Genomic DNA, 20,072 nt, shown 5'->3' with positions numbered 1-20,072 from the left:
TGTCTCCTACTCTTTAGTTTTGAGAACAAAAGTTCTAGAATAAATATTGTAGTTTATGAAATTGGTACTTTTCTATCTCTGTGGCTCATTTCTGGAGATGAAGACAGAGTGGTAACTAGAGCCGTTCACTGCATCTTCATCGGGGAGAAGGGGCCATGCATGTCTGTTCATTAGTGCTCTGTGAAATCTCTTCATGAAAGCATCTTGAGGCACAAGGCCTTCCAAATATGATGTTTATTAATGAAGAATGATTGAAATGATACTGATTTGCATGATTGAATTTCTTAATTCTCTTTTCTCACTTTGCTTATCTGTTCATTCTCTCTAGGTCAAAATGCAACTGCATTGGGGACCGGAAGTTACTATGGCCACAGTCCAGGATATTATGGTCAGCATATTGCCCCTAATCCCAAACCAACAAACAAGTTTTTTCAATGCAAGTTCTGCGTACGCTACTTCAGGTCAAAAACCCTCCTCATAGAACACACTAGGAAGGTCCATGGGGCTCAAGCTGAAGGGAGTTCAGCAGGACCTCCCGTCCCAGGATCCTTAAATTATAATATCATGATGCACGAGGGATTTGGAAAGGTCTTCTCTTGCCAGTTTTGCACATATAAGTCACCAAGGAGGGCAAGAATAATTAAGCATCAGAAGATGTACCACAAAAACAACCTGAAGGAGAGCACAGCTCCTCCACCCGCTCCCGTCCCCTTGCCAGACCCCGTGGTTCCTCCTGTGTCCCTGCAGGACCCCTGCAAGGAACTGCCAGCAGAGGTTGTGGAGCGTAGCATCTTAGAATCCATGGTGAAGCCTTTGACCAAGTCTCGAGGCAACTTCTGTTGTGAGTGGTGCAGCTACCAGACACCTCGCCGAGAACGCTGGTGTGACCACATGATGAAGAAGCACCGCAGCATGGTCAAGATCCTTTCCAGCCTCCGACAGCAACAAGAAGGGACTAATCTTCCTGAAGTGCAGAACAAGAATGCCCCCAGTCCCCCATCCAACTCCACTTATCTGTCCATGAATGCTGCAAGCCGGGAGATACCCAACACCAACGTCTCCAACTATAGGGGCTCCATCGGCAACTCCATCATGAGACCCAATTCTTCAGCTTCCAAGTTTTCGCCCATGTCTTACCCTCAGATGAAGCCGAAGTCACCTCATAATTCTGGCCTTGTTAACTTGGCAGAGAGATCCCGTTATGGAATGACTGACATGACCAATTCTTCTGCTGACCTGGAAACTAACAGCATGCTAAATGACTCTAGTTCTGATGAAGAGTTAAATGAAATAGACAGTGAGAATGGCTTAAATGCCATGGATCACCAGGCATCAGGCCTGTCTGCAGAGCAGCTGATGGGCTCCGATGGCAACAAATTATTGGAGACCAAGGGGATTCCGTTTAGAAGATTCATGAATAGGTTCCAGTGCCCCTTTTGTCCTTTCCTTACCATGCATCGACGTAGCATCTCCCGTCACATAGAAAACATCCACTTATCGGGAAAGACAGCTGTCTACAAATGTGACGAATGTCCGTTTACTTGCAAGAGCTCCTTAAAACTTGGGGCTCATAAACAGTGTCACACGGGTACTGTGTCAGATTGGGATGCGATGAACTCCCAGAGCGAAAGCATTTCCTCGCTGAATGAAGGCGTGGTGTCCTATGAGAGCCCCAGCATTAATGGTAGGAAGTCGGGAGCCATGTTGGATCCCTTGCAGCAGCAACAGCCCCCCCAGCCACCACCGCCACCGCCACCACCACCACCACCGTCACAGCCACTCCAGCAGCCACAGCCACCACAGCTCCAGCCGCCACATCAGGTGCCACCCCAGCCACAGCCGCCACCCACGCAGCCGCCACCACCTCCCACACAAGCCCCGCCCCTGCACCCCTACAAATGCACCATGTGCAATTACTCCACCACCACCCTGAAAGGGCTAAGAGTCCATCAGCAGCACAAACACTCGTTCTGTGACAACTTGCCAAAATTTGAGGGGCAGCCCTCAAGCCTACCACTGGAAAACGAGACCGACAGCCACCCCTCTTCCAGCAGCACTGTGAAGAAAAGTCAGACCTCAATTCTTGGGTTGTCCTCCAAGAACAATTTTGTAGCTAAGGCCTCTAGGAAGCTCGCTAATGACTTTCCTCTCGATTTATCGCCCGTGAAGAAGAGAACTAGGATCGACGAGATAGCAAGCAACCTGCAGAGCAAGATTAACCAAACCAAACAGCAGGAAGATGCCGTGATCAATGTGGAGGACGACGAGGAGGAAGAGGAAGACAATGAAGTGGAGATAGAGGTGGAGCTGGACAGGGAAGAGGAGCCCACAGAACCGCTCATGGAGGTTCCCACTTCCTTTTCAGCCCAGCAGATTTGGGCCCGAGATGCTAGTGAGCCCCAGAAGGAGCCCAGTTTCCGCAGCATCACCCACGACTATAACGCTACCAACGGGGCTGAGATTGAGCTCACCCTTTCCGAGGACGAAGAGGATTATTACGGTTCCTCAACAAACATGAAAGATCATCAGGTTTCCAACGCAGCTCTGCTGAACACCCAAACTCCTATCTATGGAACTGAGCACAACAATGAAAATACAGACTTTGGTGACTCGGGAAGACTTTACTATTGCAAACACTGTGACTTTAATAACAAATCGGCCCGGAGTGTTAGCACCCACTACCAACGAATGCACCCCTATATTAAATTCAGCTTTAGGTACATCTTGGACCCTAATGATCACAGTGCAGTATACAGGTGCCTGGAGTGCTATATCGATTACACCAACTTCGAAGATCTCCAGCAGCATTATGGTGAGCACCACCCAGAAGCCATGAATGTACTCAACTTTGACCATTCGGATCTGATCTACCGGTGTCGGTTTTGTTCTTACACGAGCCCCAATGTTAGAAGCCTGATGCCCCATTACCAAAGAATGCATCCCACCGTGAAGATCAACAATGCGATGATCTTTTCCAGCTATGTTGTGGAACAGCAGGAAGGTCTGAATACCGAATCCCAGACCCTGAGGGAGATTCTGAACTCAGCTCCCAAGAACCTGGCGACGTCCACTCCTGTGGCTCGTGGTGGTGGTATGCCTGCTGCGTTTGGTAAGAATACTCCTTCGAAGACGTTTACTCCAGAATGTGAAAATCAGAAGGACCCTTCGGTCAACACCGTGGTCGTTTACGATTGTGATGTTTGCTCATTCGCAAGCCCCAACATGCATTCTGTCTTGGTCCATTATCAGAAGAAACACCCTGAAGAAAAGGCTTCCTACTTTAGGATCCAGAAAACCATGCGCATGGTGTCTGTGGACAGGGGCTCTGCCCTTGCTCAGTTGTCATTTGAGGTGGGTGCTCCAATGTCTCCCAAAATGTCCAACATGGGTTCCCCACCCCCCCCACCACCCCCGCCACCAGACCTCAGTACTGAGCTTTACTACTGCAAACACTGTTCCTACAGCAATCGGTCAGTTGTGGGAGTGCTTGTTCACTACCAGAAAAGACACCCAGAAATAAAGGTTACTGCCAAATATATCAGGCAGGCTCCTCCCACAGCTGCAATGATGAGAGGGGCCGAAGGGCCCCAAGGCTCCCCTCGGCCTCCTGCCCCCATGCAACCGCTGAACCGAAGCAGCTCTGAGAGAGATGGCCCTCCTGTGGAGAATGAGATGTTCTTTTGCCAGCACTGTGATTATGGGAACCGGACGGTCAAAGGTGTACTCATTCATTATCAGAAGAAGCACCGAGACTTCAAGGCCAATGCAGATGTGATCCGGCAGCACACGGCCACCATCCGAAGCCTCTGCGACCGAAACCAGAAGAAACCTGCTAGCTGTATGCTTCTCCCCTCCTCTGGCATGGAGCGGGACAAAACTAAACTCCGAGCACTCAAATGTAGGCAGTGCTCATATACCTCGCCCTACTTCTATGCACTGAGGAAGCATATCAAGAAAGACCACCCTGCCCTGAAGGCCACGGTCACGTCCATCATGCGATGGGCGTTTCTGGATGGCTTGATAGAAGCTGGCTACCACTGTGAGTGGTGCATCTATTCCCACACAGAGCCCAATGGTTTGCTCCTGCATTACCAAAGGAGGCATCCAGAGCACTATGTGGATTATACTTACATGGCTACCAAACTCTGGGCAGGGCCAGATCCATCCCCATCCTCTCTCACCATGCCAGCTGAAGCCAAAACATACAGATGCAGGGACTGTGTTTTTGAAGCCATCTCCATCTGGGACATCACCAATCATTACCAAGCATTCCACCCCTGGGCCATGAATGGCGATGAGTCGGTACTGCTAGATATCATCAAGGAGAAAGACACCGTGGAGAAGCCCATCTTTGGGCCCGAAGAGCTGGCAGGTCCTGTGAATTGTGAAAACAGCATGCCCACCCACCTCCCCGAGCAGGAAGCCGAATGCCCAGAGGATGCAAGACTTTCCCCAGAGAAAAGCATGCATCTTGCTTCAGCCAACCCCGCCATCTCCTCCACCCCCTACCAGTGCACGGTGTGCCAGTCAGAGTATAACAACTTGCACGGCCTCCTCACCCATTATGGGAAGAAGCACCCCGGCATGAAGGTGAAGGCTGCTGACTTCGCCCAGGACATCGACATCAACCCAGGTGCCGTCTACAAATGCAGGCATTGTCCCTACATCAACACTCGCATCCACGGTGTCCTGACTCACTACCAGAAGAGACACCCGGCCATCAAGGTGACCGCTGAGGACTTTGTGCACGACGTGGAGCAGTCTGCAGACATAACCCAGAACGACATGGAGGAGACAAGCAGGATTTTCAAGCAAGGGTACGGTGCCTACCGGTGCAAACTCTGTCCGTACACGCACGGCACTTTGGAGAAACTCAAAATCCATTACGAGAAGTACCACAACCAGCCCGAATTCGATGTCTTTTCCCCATCCCCCCCGAAGCTGCCAGTCTCCCTCGAGCCTGAGATAACCACTGAAGTGAGCCCCTCCCAAGTCTCCATCACCGAGGAGGAGGTGGGAGAGGAGCCCGTGTCCACGTCTCACTTCTCTACCTCGCACCTGGTCTCCCACACTGTGTTCCGGTGCCAGCTCTGCAAGTACTTCTGCTCGACGAGGAAGGGGATCGCCAGGCACTACCGCATCAAGCACAACAACGTCCGCGCCCAGCCGGAGGGCAAGAACAACCTCTTCAAGTGTGCCCTGTGTGCCTACACCAACCCCATCCGCAAAGGGCTGGCGGCCCATTACCAGAAGCGCCACGACATCGATGCGTATTACACCCACTGCCTGGCAGCCTCCCGGACCATCAGCGACAAGCCCAACAAGGTGATCATCCCGTCCCCGCCCAAGGACGACTCCCCTCAGCTGAGCGAGGAACTCCGGAGGGCAGTGGAGAAGAAAAAGTGCTCCTTATGCTCCTTCCAGTCGTTCAGCAAGAAGGGCATCGTGTCCCATTACATGAAGCGCCACCCAGGGGTGTTCCCAAAGAAGCAGCATGCCAGCAAGTTGGGGGGCTACTTCACAGCCGTCTACGCGGATGAACACGAGAAGCCCACGGTGATGGAAGAGGAGGAGAGAGGCAGCTTTGAGAAAGTCGAGGTGGAGGGCGAAGCCCAGGAGATCGAGTGGCTCCCATTCCGCTGCATCAAGTGCTTCAAGCTGTCCTTCAGCACCGCGGAGCTGCTGTGCATGCATTACACTGACCACCACAGCCGGGACCTGAAGAGGGACTTCGTCATCCTAGGCAACGGCCCCCGCTTGCAGAGCTCCACCTACCAGTGCAAGCACTGTGATAGCAAGTTGCAAAGCACAGCCGAGCTGACCTCACACTTGAACATTCACAACGAGGAATTCCAGAAGCGTGCCAAACGTCAGGAGAGGAGGAAACAGCTTTTGAGCAAGCAGAAATATGCAGATGGTGCTTTTGCAGATTTCAAACAAGAGAGGGTAAGGATATGTTTTGATTCCCCTTCCCCCAGGAGGCCTCTCATCACTCGTGCTCACATGCACTACTTCTTCGTTGCCAGCCAAGCTGCTGCAGGCTTCCTAGTGACTTAGCTTGCCAGAGAGCTCAATAAGTCAATTAAACATTTCGAGCTTGATATCCCCTGTTCTATGCTCACCCCTCTCCACGGTCCTGTCCCCCTCCCTCTCTCCCTCTGACTCCTCCCATGGCTCCCCAGGGGGAGGTTTGGGGTGGTTTCTGTGTGTGTCTTTCTGCCAAGTAGCCTAATCTGAAGCCTAGTTATACAACAGTGCTCGCTCTTTCCTAAGGCCGTGGTGGGCTGTCTCTTGGTACCATTAGCACTTCTCAGCCATGTCTTGGTCTTCAGTGTTTGCTCCAGCCACCTAACACCTCAAGGAGTAGATTTAAAAAAAAAAAAAAAAAAAAAAAATCAAGACGTTCATTCATGGCGCAGCTGTGCAACGCTTCACCTGCGTAGTTGAAACTGGTTTGAAAACCAGATAACTTAGTGGCAGTGACGATGAGCTTCCTGCACAGAAATCTTCTCCACTCACAAGCCGTAACATATTTGGGTTCCAGAGACTGTGTCTAGTAGGCAGTGTGCCATGACTAAAAGAAGTTTGTTATATAAAAATACTCGCCTATGTCTCCCTTGGTGTTTAACCTGCTAATCTGCTTTAAAATAAAAATATGCCAGTAAACTACAAGAATAAATGCCTGCCATTGAGGGAGGGCTTGGAGTACTGATGGCTACCACTGTATTTTACCAGCCTTTTGGCCACTTAGAAGAGGTGCCAAAGATCAAGGAGAGGAAAGTGGTGGGCTACAAATGTAAATTCTGTGTGGAAGTGCACCCAACGCTCCGAGCCATCTGCAATCACCTGCGGAAGCACGTCCAGTATGGCAATGTCCCGGCCGTGTCCGCCGCCGTGAAGGTGAGAATGGAAAGTTCTGGATGCGTGTTCTTGCGTGTGAGCGGCTCGAGGTACCTATTAACCCATTGCTTAAAGCAGCACGGGAGAGAGCATCTCAGAGCGCGGGCACTCCCGGGAGTGGTGCTCCCCTCGGTTTGGCTTGCTTTGATTTCTTTGCAGGTTGGACCTTCATCATCTTTCTGTTGGGGGAAAGGTCGAGTTTTGATCTGGTTTCCTCCCGTGTGGATAGTTTGTGGACACAGAAGGTCCTGGATTCTCGGTACAGGAGGCTGTGGGTCGTCCTTCAGTTTTGTGTTAGTGCCATTAGGTTCTTGCTCTTCGAAGCGGCCTGAGCTCTTACGAGGAATCAAGTGGGTTCTGTTTCCATCATCTGCTCCTCCTGCGGCCCGAATCTTACTATTCTCTTCTGGAGGAGGATTCAGAAAGCCCAGGAGACCCTGTCCTTTGCTTCTTATCTTGGGTCCTTGGGGGAATGTGAAGGATATTAATTAAACCCAAAGCCAAAAGCCTTGGAGTTGTACTTGACCCTCAGAGCCCTTTGACCTGGCTTATCTGTTCCATCCCTTCTCCCCGTGTGCTGCCAAGTATCCTCCCTCCTCCCCTGACTTTCACGAGGCCACCTGTTTTGAACATCATAATCCAAAGAGCAACCACAGTTTCCATTCCACACCTCCATCCCTGCTTTGCAGAACACTATTGCTGAGCACATGTCATTTTTGAACACGGAAGTAAACTCAGGTCTCTGCCCTTTCTCTCTGGATACATGAATGTATTTGTGTCATCTGCCCTTCTTGATCTTGCATCCTGTTTTTGCCAATTTAGCACAAAGGTAAAGCTTCTACTTCATTGAAGACTGAAGCCTTCTGTCTTTGGACAGAACAATGGCAACCCAGGGACAGCAGCAGGTGGCTTCCTCTACATACCACTGCAGCGTGCCCCAGGATTGTTTCCTGGAATCAATGCAAGAGAAAATCAGATCCAACGAACTACCTCGAAAAATGGGTGACTTAAAACCAGGCTGCTCCTTAACTCTTGGGATGAATTATGCAGCCACCTGCAGATAAGGGGTGAGGGTGAAGTCACTGTCTGCGGGTGGGAGGCAGAGAGCAGGGTCTTTTGCTTTGCCTCACCTCAAATAATGGCCCAAGTCTCCTTGTTGGTCAGACCGCTTTGCTGTTTCTCATCTTGCTTTTCTTTTCTCTGAACTATAACCCTAACCAAATTTTAACGTCGGTCTAGATGAGCAAATAGTTGAAATTTTCTTTGAAAGATGGGCAATTAAGTGAACTGTCTTCAGACTGGGATAACGCCTCTCACATTTCCCAGGCAGTGGCGACCGTTGTCCGGATATGTTGCCTTAAATCCACCATGGCATGAAGAACGTCAGTCAGGCTTGCCCTCCCTCCAGGGGGAGCCAGAGAGGCAGGGGAGGAACCTTTAACCGGAAATGCCGATGAGCTTGGGAGATGAAGGGAGCAGAGGAAAGCTGGGGGCAATGACGATGGATATTTATTTTGTTGGTGGGGCATGTGTGTGTGTGTGGTTCTCTTAGCAGGAGGCTGACGACCCTTCCCACTTGTTCCTGGATGGATTGGAAGCGGCCAAAGATGCCAGTGGCGCCCTGGTGGGCCGGGTGGATGGTGGACACTGCTTGCTTGATGGAATGTTGGAGGATGAAACCCGGCCGGGGGGATACCATTGCAGTCAATGTGACAGAGTCCTGATGTCCATGCAGGGGCTGCGTTCTCATGAGAGGAGCCACCTGGCCCTGGCCATGTTTACCCGCGAGGACAAGTACAGCTGCCAGTATTGCTCCTTTGTCTCTGCCTTCAGGCACAAGTAAGTACTATTGGGTGGTCCTTAGTGGTTCCTGGGAGAAGATTTTGTAGTCGGAGGCAGCTAAAGCTACAGTAGGAGAAACCAGGATGAGCGAGAAGGCCCCACTCAGCCTGGTTTACCTGCCCTCATGCTGCCTGAGCCTTAGGCTTCTCAGCTGTAAAATGGCACTAAGAACAGGAATGCTCGTATGGCATTGGATTTGGCAAACGCAGGCATTTTAAAAAATAGGGGGTGGATGAGTTTATGGATCTGCCAAATATTCAGCCACAGCTTAGCCATCATTTAAGGAAACAGAGTTCCATTTGGAAAGCTGAATTGCTAAAGAGGGAGTATGACGACTATTAAACCATGTGACCAAAGAACCAATCACTGCTTGTGATTTTAAAAGAGACCTTTTGAAGTATAAATTTGGGGGTAGGCGTGCAATGCTTCATGGGGTGGTGGGAAGTAAGTTTTGAAAAGCAAACTTTTGTTATATAGCAGAGAGGTAAATGTTCAATCGTGCATTTTCATATTCTTGGAGGAGGGTAACTGATAGTGGGTGCTCTTTATTTTTGTAAACATTGAAATTAAGTGATGGGATGTTTGCTTCTTTAAGAAGATAAAGTGCTACTCGGTGGTTGCTGAAAATAGGGGGAAGCAGTGTTTCTGCCGAGGTTAGGATAGGTCACAAACCTTTTATTATTATACAGGGCCTCATCTGATCTTTGCCATTAGATCCCCACTCCCTTCAGTTCACAAGTATTTACTGAATAGCACCTGGCAGGTTGTCTGGCACATAGTGGAACCCCAGCAAATACTTGTGAACAAGGAAGACCCCCTGCACACACACTAGCCCCTGAACCTTGGGGGGCACATAAATGAACAGGACAGGGTCTGTGACTTAAGGGTTGGGTTATAAAACAAACAAACAAAGGGCTTGGCAAATTCAGGTCCATTTCTTTAGAGAAATAACATTAAATGCCACGAAGTTCAACAAAGGAAAGTGTTATATCCACTTTGGAAGCATCAGGAAGGTTTTATGGGGTGTGGGGTACTCGAGTAGAGTCTTGAAGTTAGGAAGCTAGGACTGGGATAGTTGGGAAAGGAGGTTAAGTGTGGAGGACAAGATGAGTGGCCAAGCCAAGGAGGATGGTGGCTCCCTGGGCCCAGCTGGGGTAGGGGCGGGTTTCAGTTTGACTGGTTCTTAGATTACATGTAAAGGACCAGTGGAAGATAAGGTGTGAATGTTTGAATAGAGACCAGATTTGGAGTCTCAATGCCAGGAATGAATACTTTACAAGTTTTATTACTGGTAAAAGGAAGAGTTGGGTATGAGTAAAGTAGCCATAACTGATAATTGTCCCTCACTATATAAGCAAATTCTAGTATTACCTTTTTACATTCTCAAAAATCTCTCTTTACACAAGGGATGTTCCTATTATTATCTCCATTTTATGGGTAAGAAAAATGAGACCTGCATGCTGGGTGTGGTGGTGCACACCTGTAATCCCAACGGCTTGGGAGGCTGAGGCAGGAGGATCCTGAGTTCAAAGCCAGCCTCAGCAAAAAGCAAGGCACTAAGCAACTCAGTGAGACCCTGTCTCTAAATAAAATACAAAATAGGGCTGGGGATGTGGCTTAGTGGTTAAGTTCCTCTGAGTTCAATCCCTGGTAACAAAAAATAAAAAGAGTAAAAAAAGAAAGAAAAGTGAGACCTGCAGAAAGTAAGTAACTTGCCCAAGTTCACATGGCTTACAAGTAATCACTGAGATTTTATCCCAGCCAGCCTGACTCTTATAACTCCTGCTCTTGAGTTGAAAAGATAGATAGAGATTATTTTGGAAGTGGTAACAGTAGTTGAAGTTTGGGAATGGTTGAGGGAATGGACCTGCATTCTGTTAAATGGTAAGCAGTAGCATTCCTGTGTGGGCCATTTAGAATGGCATTTAGTTCTCTGGGGTACTGACACAAATTAGAACTTTCCCCCTTACTTTGTTTGGTAGATTTATTATTTTTTAGACTCCTATTTATCGTAAAGTATGGGGGTTTCTTCTAATTAATGTCCTCGTAAGTTGCTTCTGGAAGACTGATGTGCAACAGATGTGGTTGGGTTTATTACAGGACTCCTTCAAACTCATTGCACTGTGCCTCCATACTCACATAGATGCTGGAACAGATCAGCCCACTGCAAGCAGGACAACCACTTTGAAAACTCCCTTCTCTACTCCAGTGTTCACCCTGCAAATAGAATTAAAATTTAAAAATACAGCCCTTTTAAATGCTAAATCTAATTTCCATTTTTGTTTTGGATTAGTTAAGTGGATTACTCTCACCTCCTGGGCAGAAAATATGAATTCACTGACTTTGGTTATACCTTCTTTTTCTGGATGGCCTCTTTTAGTTATGGGACTTCCAAGAAGAAAAATAAGGATCTCCCATGACTTGTTGCCACTAGCCACATCTCTTACCCCAAAAGGATCTCTTCCTCTCTTTCTTTGGGTTTCCCTCCTCTTTGAGCAAGTCCAACAACTCTTGCTTAGTTGTTGATTTATTTGTATGGCAAGCGCCCTCTTTAGAAAGTAGATGAAGGGATTTTGAACAGCTTGGAAGTGGGATGTGTAAAAAGTGGAGAAAATGTTGAATGTAGTTTTTAACTTGTTTCCCTTTCTTTCCTTTCCACATCAAGTTTGGATCGCCATATGCAAACCCACCATGGACACCATAAACCATTCCGATGCAAACTCTGCTCCTTCAAGTCCTCGTATAACAGCCGGCTGAAAACACACATACTCAAAGCTCATGCTGGTGAGTTGGTGTTTGTGGTGCACAAGTTCTTTAGCATGCTCTGAGTTCACAACCCAACAGTCTTTATTAAGTGAAATTTTTCATTCTCTTTCCCCATGCATGAGGAAATGGTTATAGGTTTGGTTTTATTTTTATCTGTTAAAGAAAACTGGAAACAAAATCAGAATAATATTTTTAAGAATTAAAAGTCAAAATAATCACCCATGTCATGTTTGATTCATCCTACCAACTAGAATTAGACTGCTCTGCTTCTTAAAAGATATTTCTGAATTACCTAACCTTGCCAGTGGAATCACAGAGAATTGTTATATCCACTAAAGAGAATTTCCCCCCACCCCCCTGCAAATAAAGGTGTAATCTAAAGGAAGTTGGATGTACCAAAGAGAACTCAAAGTGTGTGAGATTTCTCAAGATGGGCTCATGGGTCAGTCGTTTCCTTTCTCTTTGGGGGTTGCAACTGTGTAGTAACTGTGCTGTCTCTCTCAATGCTTATCTCATTGGGTCAACTTGGTGAACACCTGTTACCTATTAAGATTCTGCACTGAGCATGTTATAGGTATCATCCTATTCAGTCTTCATGGTAGTCCTACAGGGTAGGTCCTGTGTGGCTTCCTTTGTGCCTTGTGTAACACTTTATAACATTTTGAAAACTATTATAAAAACTACCCAAAACCAGGGTCCTTCGCTTTTGCCATGTTTGTACCCCGTGTCTCTTTGCTATCTCCAGCGTAGTGGGCCCATTGAACTGGCTTGTTACCACAAAACTACTCAAGCCTTCTGGCTGCTCTGAGCCCCACTGGGGTTTAGGGATGGGACAGGGAGATTAGCTACATGGGCCTGTTTCTATCTTTTGGGGTTTTTATGTCTCCAGGAAACTCTCCTAAAGTTCAAGGTGTAAGTGGCTTCAGAGTTCAACCCCAGTCTCTTCTAATTTGTGCATATTGTAAATTATTGAGCTGGGACAGCATTCTGGTGCATTTTCCCCATAGGCCTCAAGCTTTGTCAAAAGTTCTGGGAGCTGGGTAAGTGGTTGGACCTGTGGGAAGGACTCTGAAGAGTGTTCGAGACTGCGCACTGACTCCAGGGCACTAAACTGGAGACTGTTTTGGGGGCTGACCAAGCTGACTGGCTTTCTTCTGCTCACTGGCTAGCAGGAAGGAAGCATCCAGACAGAGAAAATAGGAGCAGTATAATTCCACCAGGTCTCCATGGCATGGCTCTGAGTCACTGAGAGAAGCTTGACTTGGAAAAAGCCAGTACATTTTCTAAAGGTCTCTCTATTTGTCTATTCTAGGTGGATTATTTTATAATATTTTAAAGGGTAAGCAGTGGTATGACCCAAACAAATAATCTGGACTTGAATTCTCTGTCATGTGGTGGGACTCAAAGCCACCCAGCAAGATTTATGCAACCGAGCTTGCATTTAAGGAAACAAACAAACAAGTAGTGTTAGGGCAGTAACCTTGCCTATAATAGTAAACACATGCAAACAGCATTGTCTGCTGCCCAACATTGTTGCCTAACTCCTAGGCAGTGGTCAAGAGGCCAAGTGATTTGTGTTCTTGTCTGGGTGACTGAATCTTTGAACTTTTTTTTTTTTTTTTTTTTTTTTTTGCTGTGTAGTGCTATGTAAATTAAGGTTTTCTGTAGTTCTCTTCAGGACCTCTTGGAAATGCAAGCTCTGGAGGTTATCAGTGGTGAGAAGATTTAATTGCAAAACTTGGATGCTGAGCTCTCTTTGCATATAAAACCAGTTAGTAGTTTTCAGAATGATAGGAATGAAACAAAATCTCAGCCAGCTAAAAGCAAGGGCAGGCCAACCCTCCATTCCTCTTCTTCCTCTTCCTCTGTAGACCCACAGCACTGCCCCTTCATTTGTACTGACTTGCAAAACTTACATTACCAATGATCCTGTCTTCTTTTCTTCTCTTTTCCTCTGATTTTAAATTTTCATCTCAAAAATTAAATTTTTAAAATGCACGTTTATTAGAAATAAAATTGAAAATGAGGCTGGGGATGTAGCTCAGTGTTAAAATGCCTTCCTAACATGCATGAGGTTCTGGGTTCAATCCCTCGCACTACCAAAAAGTAAAATTTTAAAAAAAATTAAAAAAAGAATTATTGTAAATGCAAAGAAACATGCTCAGTCATCTATAGTCTTATTATCTAAAGACCGCTCGCTGTTCTTAACATTTGATGTTTTCCTTTTAACCATTTTTTCCTGTAATTGTTTTTAATTATTGTGGTTATAATATAATCAAAATATATTTTGTCTTTCTATTTATTTCCAGTTTGTCATGCTATTATAAACTCAAAAAAATTATTTTAATGATAATTTATCAAGAGGGTATGCCCACATTTGTTTAATCATTTCTTTGTGTTTAAAATTTTGGGTGGTTTCATACCTTTTTCAGACAGTAATGTAAATGTCTAAATAAAATTTTCTCTAAATTTAATTATATTTTCTTTATAGAGACTCTCAGAAAGGAATAGGATTATTGAGTTGAGGGCTTGAGTGCTTTTGTTGTTACCAGAAGCAAAATTGCTTTCTGAATTGATCATACTAGTGTACATTTGCCCAATAACATAAACATGCCCACTTCATTCTTAAAATGTAATTAGTTGAAAAGTTGACTTATGGTAAAGATAAGCCTCACTCTTGTCTTAACATGGTCCTGTTGATCTGTGTGGTATTTCAGTTTTAATGTCCTCGTTGTTGAAGAATATTAGTGAGACATGTAACCCCCACGTGTTTACATACACAACTCTTCCATCAAAGAAATGATTTATTTTTACTCATTTCTGCTCTGTTGGTTTGGATAGGAAAATGGAATTTTATGATGAGGTTTGTGAGCTGATTAAAAAAAAAAAAAGAATGTGTGTACATACTTTGAGGGGGTGTGTAGTTAGTCAGGAAATGAAAATTGGGACTCGCATTGTAGAGCTGGCTTGGAGTGACTGTGTGTTTGGGAAGCCACTGGTAGATGGTTAGGTTAAGAAGGAAGCATGTTTGTTTCTATGGTTGACTGAAACATGACATGGTCAATTCTGGTATGGAGAGGGAGGAAGAGGGATGGGGAAACCTTTCTGAAGGAGATAAGAAAGATGGTTGGTTTCTCTTCCTACTGTGGAGTCATCCCAAAGTCTCACCTCATCTAGAAGGACATGACATGAACAGTGACCAGGCCACTTGCTTATGGAGAGCATGGAGGAGTTTCATCCCCAAGGAATCTTGTGGGCAGGGGGTTGGCCTGGAAGGGTTTCTAGACCATGAAGCTTGGGAAGCACATCTCTAGGATGAATTGACTGTGTTGGTTTGTTCTCTGCCCTGCCTTCTCCCCTCCCACTCCATTTCCTGTCTGTCCCTCACCACCTTCTCCTTCCAGGTGAACATGCCTACAAGTGCTCTTGGTGCTCATTTTCCACCATGACAATCAGCCAGTTGAAGGAACACTCCCTCAAGGTCCACGGAAAAGCCCTGACCCTCCCACGGCCACGGATTGTCAGTCTTCTCTCCTCACATGCCCACCACTCCTCCCAAAAGACGACCCCCACTGAAGAGGTGGAAGACTCCAACGGTAAAAACGGTGGGCTGGGATTCCTTGCCACTCGTTCTTTCTAGAGGAAACTCCTACATGAAAGCTTAACAGTTCAAGTGAAGGAAGAAATATGGGGAGGTTGAGTCAATCTAGAAATTGGAGTTGGGAGGGGTGCGATCTCTTTAAGAATAGCATAGTGCTCTGGTGGTGGGTACTCACGGGAGCATTGCCCGGGAAGGAGCATGCTGGCTGGGATGGGTCAGGACGGGATTCTTCTGTGTGCGTTTGAGCAAGACCAGAATGGAATATCCAGCAGTTTTTTGTTTTGTTTTGTTGTTGTTTGCTCATTTTTTCTTATATCCTCTATTACCAATAAACACTATATATATATATGTATATATGTATATAAATGTCCAGTGAGCTGTTTGAGGTAACAGTTATGAAAGTTAATTCAAAGTAGGAAGTGAGAGGGAGCATGAGTATTTCTGAGCAGGCCACATGGTCTATCAAGGGCACCATAGTGAATTCTTATAGCTGAAGGATGTTGGAGAAGCAATAATTGGGAGGAGGGTTCGGTTTTGGAGCTTAAAAAGAAAACAGGAAGCTGTGGAAAAGATCCTCTCACTGGTCATGTGAGCAAGGCTAGATGAGGACAGAAAGAGAGTCCAGTCTTGGAGCCTGCAGGCGTGGCATAGTGAACCAAGGGATAATGTAAAGTTTGGGCCAGAACAGGAAACAGACCTGTGTTGACCACTCTGCTCACCTCAGACAACTGCTGAATCAGACACTTGGGAGAGAAGGAGGGAAGTCTGTGGATCCTGGAGGTACAGGGGAGCTGCTCTCCTCCAACCCCTTCAAATGCTTGGATCCCTTCTTCAGTGTCTCCCAGCTGCTAACTGCCACTGGATTGCATAGTTCCAAACCCAGGGACTGGGCTGTTCCCTAAGGTCGACTCCTGCATTCCTGGGCAGAGCTTCGTAGACAGGAAAGAAAGTGGAACTAAGGCCTGGATTAGAGTCTCACTTCTTTCAATGCTAGTGGTGTTTCCCCAGGTGATCTTAAGTTTCCTGGATAATGAGACCTGCCTTCACAGGTTGTCTGGAGAGTAATGAGAAAAGGTGCACCTGTAAAGTGCCCAATACATTATGTGACATATAAGAAGTCTGTCATTTTATGGGTCCTCATTTTCTTTCTTTTTTTTTCCCCCATCTTTTGACTGCTTTTCTGGCCTTTGGGACCATTTATAGCAAGTATGAATTTGGGGTTATTTTTAATGTAGGGTTTAAAATAGAAGACTCTTCCATTGACCTGATGATCTAAGGGCTCAACTTGTCAACCTGGTCTAATTCTCAGATTACCAGAACAGTACGAGGTAATCTTTATTCATGAGGTCTGTGAGTGGGAGGAAATGAACAGGTAAGTCCCAAGACCAAAAAAAAAAAAAAAAAGATCTTTATTGAGTTGTAGGGCTTGGTGTCCTGTCCTCTGCAAATCTTTAGGCAGTATGTTAAACACTGTAGTTCCTTATCCCTGTGTTAAGGCATTGCTGTTTAACAAAGAAGGCAGATTTGTTTGTTTTTTTTAGGGGGTACTGGGATTGAACCCAGGGCCTCATATATGCTAGGCAATAATTCCACACCTCTAGCTCATTAAGGCTTCTTAAGATGCTATGGCTTGTCATAAACTGAGCACACGAGCTACTCAATTGTACAGTAGTTTAAAATGCAGGAGAATGTCTATGGTGTTGGCTTGTTTTTTCCTTCCCAGAAAACTTGAGAGCCTCAAACTTGGGACCTGGAGAGAGTACATGTGAAAGGTTAAAGAAAATGCCTTTTTTGTATCTTGAGATTCAACTCATTGGAAAACATTGGTATTTTGCAACCAGAGGGCAAAATCTAATTTGACCCAAATTGTAGATCTTTATTAACTTTTTTTTTTTTTTTTTTTTTTTTGTGACACTGGGGATCTAACCCAGGGCCTTGAGTGTGTGAGGCAAGTGCTCTACCACTGAGTTACACCCCCCAGCCCATTAGGTGCTTTTTATCTAATTGTTTTTGTCTGAAATGGAAGCCACACCCCGGGAGCCTTTTGGTTGAAATTGGTCCATCCAAACACCATTCTCAGCAAAAGCTTTTCTTGGGCAGTTTCTCTCAGTGTCCAATCTTTTTCCATTGTCCTTTTTCCATGAAAGATGGCTCTCTATCAAGACCAGGATCTCTTATAGATAGATGTCCCACTGCATGGACCATGTTTCTCTACATAAGCTAAGAAGAGTTATGTCAGCTTCCTGAGCCTGTCTTCTCTACCAAGAGGTTGGCCAGGGACAGAAGAGTCAAACATGAATACAATACTGTTCTAGACCTCCAAAAGCTTAAAATCAAATGCTTTGAAGACATTATCAGCCCTTGAATCTGAGCTAACCACAACCCCACACCTGAGGCCTGAACTTTTTGTGGGGTGATGTCAGAGTCATAGATTCTGGGCAGAGGGGAGGGCTGGTATCATAAGAAACATGGCAATATGATATTAGGTAATTGTGCAATACAGAGAGCCCAGCTTTGCCCAGCTACGGGAAGGTAATTTCCTATATATAAAAGCGATTTCCTTTCCTTCTTAAGAAACAGTACAGTAACTGAAAACTCTAGGTGGTAACCATTTAGTAAGGCCTACACAAAAGGCATTGGACCTGTGCTGTTTTTAAGGTATATAAATAGCCCATATCAAAGGACCAGGAGTGATTAGTTTAATTAAATGACAAAAAGTTGATTAGAAGGCGGGGTGGACAGAAAGAAGGCATCAAATGGGCTGTTCTCATGAAGGAACAATTCCATGGAAAGAATAAATAATGGCTCCTCCTCCCCGTGTTTTCTTGAAGCCTTCAGTTTTGCTGTAGGTTTTGCATGGTTCTGAGTGGCTGTGAGTGACTGAGGCGGCCTACACTCGGAGGACTGTTTGCCAGGGATCTGGATGGTGGATTCCTAGAAACAGCTCAGTCTGGAGGATGGAAAAACAGCTGTGGGGCTAGACAGTAGCCTGTAAATCATGCTTTGAATGGTGTTTAAAACACACATGTGAAATCCAATTGCACATTTTAATAGGCAGAAGCTGTGGGGCTATTGGCTCTCAGTTAAGGTTTCCCACACTGCAGATGCCAGGACACTTTGAACACACGAACCAAAAATGTGTTGCAGGCCTGGGGGGAGTCAAGATCCATAAAACCAGGGAAATCACCAGTGTGTCCTTGGCTTTCTGAATCCCTAGCGAGGGATGTGAATAAAACGAGTTGACATGCTCACTGCTCTTTGCAGTGGTCAGATGCTTGCTGTCTTGAGAGCAAGCCAGTCCTCTCTGGCAGAGGGAAACAGCCCAAATGGGAGGTTGTTCCTTCTCTCTCTGACCCAGAGGAAAGCATTGCAAGGGAGAGGCGAGAATTGGAGAAAGTGGAGGGCAGCCTCTCACCCCAGCTGCTAGGCCACACACCTGTTCTGTGCTTAAACAGTGCTCTTGGGCCAAGCTGTCAATCTTGACGTGTTTCACCAGCACCCGAATCCTTCATGTCTTCTTCATGATCATTTTTTTGGATAGCAGAGCAAAGGCTGTATGGTATTGGTTTTGTGTATAGGATAATGGGAAATGACACATAATTGCTATTCAAAACAACACATTAAGGGGAGACAATAAGTTTGTCAACAGAGCAAACTGCTGTGCTGTGTTTGTGTTGACTGTGTTCCTTCTCCTGCCATATAAAATATAGGACTGGTTTTTATCAGGCTGTTTCCTAGTCTCTGTTTTCAGCATAGAAAAATACACAGACATTCACAGCTAGAAAATAACAAAGAAATGAGGCCAGCATAGTTTAGCCATGAGATCTGTTTATGTCTGAGAAGCTGCACAAGGCATGGGCAATGGATGTGTAATTTAAAATTCGGCTATATCCTTTATAAGATGTCAAGCCAATGATGCCATTTCATCTTTTTTTCTCCCATGAATTTCCCCCAATGAAAAATTTAAGAAAGAAGAACTTTTTCTGTCCAGTTATGCTGTATGGAATCGCTTGCTTTGGGAAATGCAATTAGGATACATTTGAAATAAAACAGGAATCGGGTACTAAGGTACACAATGAATAAGGTGAATGAGGGTAGCATGGTGTTTTTTTGCCCATGCCCTGGTTAGCAACCTAGAAAGAACACAAAAATCTCCTGGTCCTGATACCTGCCCCTTTATAATTAAATCTCCAGAGAGTCTACCCACAGAGAAGTCTTTGATATTGTAGATTAATTGAAAAGGTTTGGAAGGAGCGATATGACTTTTCTGCCTCAATTTTCAGTTGCCTTTTCTACTCTAAACTTAATTTCATAAACACTATTTTATTCAGACTTTTTTTTTTCTTTTTTTTTTTTTTTTTTTTTTTGGTACTGGGGATTGAACCCAAGGGCACTTAATCACTGAGCCATATCCCCAGCCTTTTTTTTGTATTTTATTTAGAGATAGGATCTCTCCGAGTTGCTTAGGGCCTTTCTAATTAGCTGAGGCTGGCGTTGAACTCGCAATCCTCCTGCCTCAGCCTTCTGAGCCACTGGGATTATAGGCCTGTGCCACCACACCTGCCCAAGAGACTTTTTAGACACCACAGGTCCTTTTTACTGTCACAGCATCCTCTGTACTGCATTCAAAGTTTACCATTTCATCACTCTTTTCCCACTTCAGTGGTCTGGCTAACACCTGCTGATGTTCCCTGTCACCTCTATGCTACTCTCAGCTTCTAACACCTTCACCTGTGTTTGTACCCCATTGATTAAATCCTGCTGGGTCTTAGAACGGTTTGGTACCCCCCTTGCTTCTTTGTATATGCTTATGACTTTTGCATCCTTTAAAGACTTTGTTGTTTTTGTTGTACTGGGGATTGAATCCAGGGCATATGCATATGAGTCAAGGACTCTACCAACCAAGCTACATCCCCAGCTCTAAAGATGGATTTTTATCGTCCCCAATCCTACTGGATTACTC

The 20,072-nt window shown here is 45.7% G+C and overlaps 1 protein-coding gene across 12 annotated transcripts in view; it reads left to right on the top strand.

Annotated features, from left to right (window-relative positions):
* The window catches only part of ZNF462 (zinc finger protein 462), a 142,594-nt gene that overhangs the window by 63,534 nt on the left and 58,988 nt on the right, over positions 1–20,072 (top strand). For 8 of the 12 annotated variants that reach the window (XR_014020629.1, XM_081282030.1, XM_081282033.1 and 5 more), the window contains 5 exons: positions 329–5,946; positions 6,736–6,900; positions 8,453–8,739; positions 11,408–11,526; positions 14,913–15,113. Coding sequence is in view for 11 of the 12 variants with exons in the window: in XM_081282030.1 (XP_081138156.1) it covers positions 329–5,946; positions 6,736–6,900; positions 8,453–8,739; positions 11,408–11,526; positions 14,913–15,113 (6,390 nt within the window). In the remaining variant the exon portion in view is untranslated. The remainder of the gene's footprint in view (positions 1–328; positions 5,947–6,735; positions 6,901–8,452; positions 8,740–11,407; positions 11,527–14,912; positions 15,114–20,072) is intronic. The other 4 variants (XM_081282027.1, XM_081282026.1, XM_081282034.1 and 1 more) reach the window with 4 other exon arrangements.

Source organism: Spermophilus citellus (genome assembly GCF_964194105.1).
Source record: "Spermophilus citellus genome assembly, chromosome: 2".
Classification (NCBI taxonomy): Eukaryota; Metazoa; Chordata; class Mammalia; order Rodentia; family Sciuridae; genus Spermophilus; species Spermophilus citellus.
The sequence above is the reverse complement of the archived record's forward strand: the minus strand, read 5'-3'. Positions and strand labels throughout refer to the sequence as shown.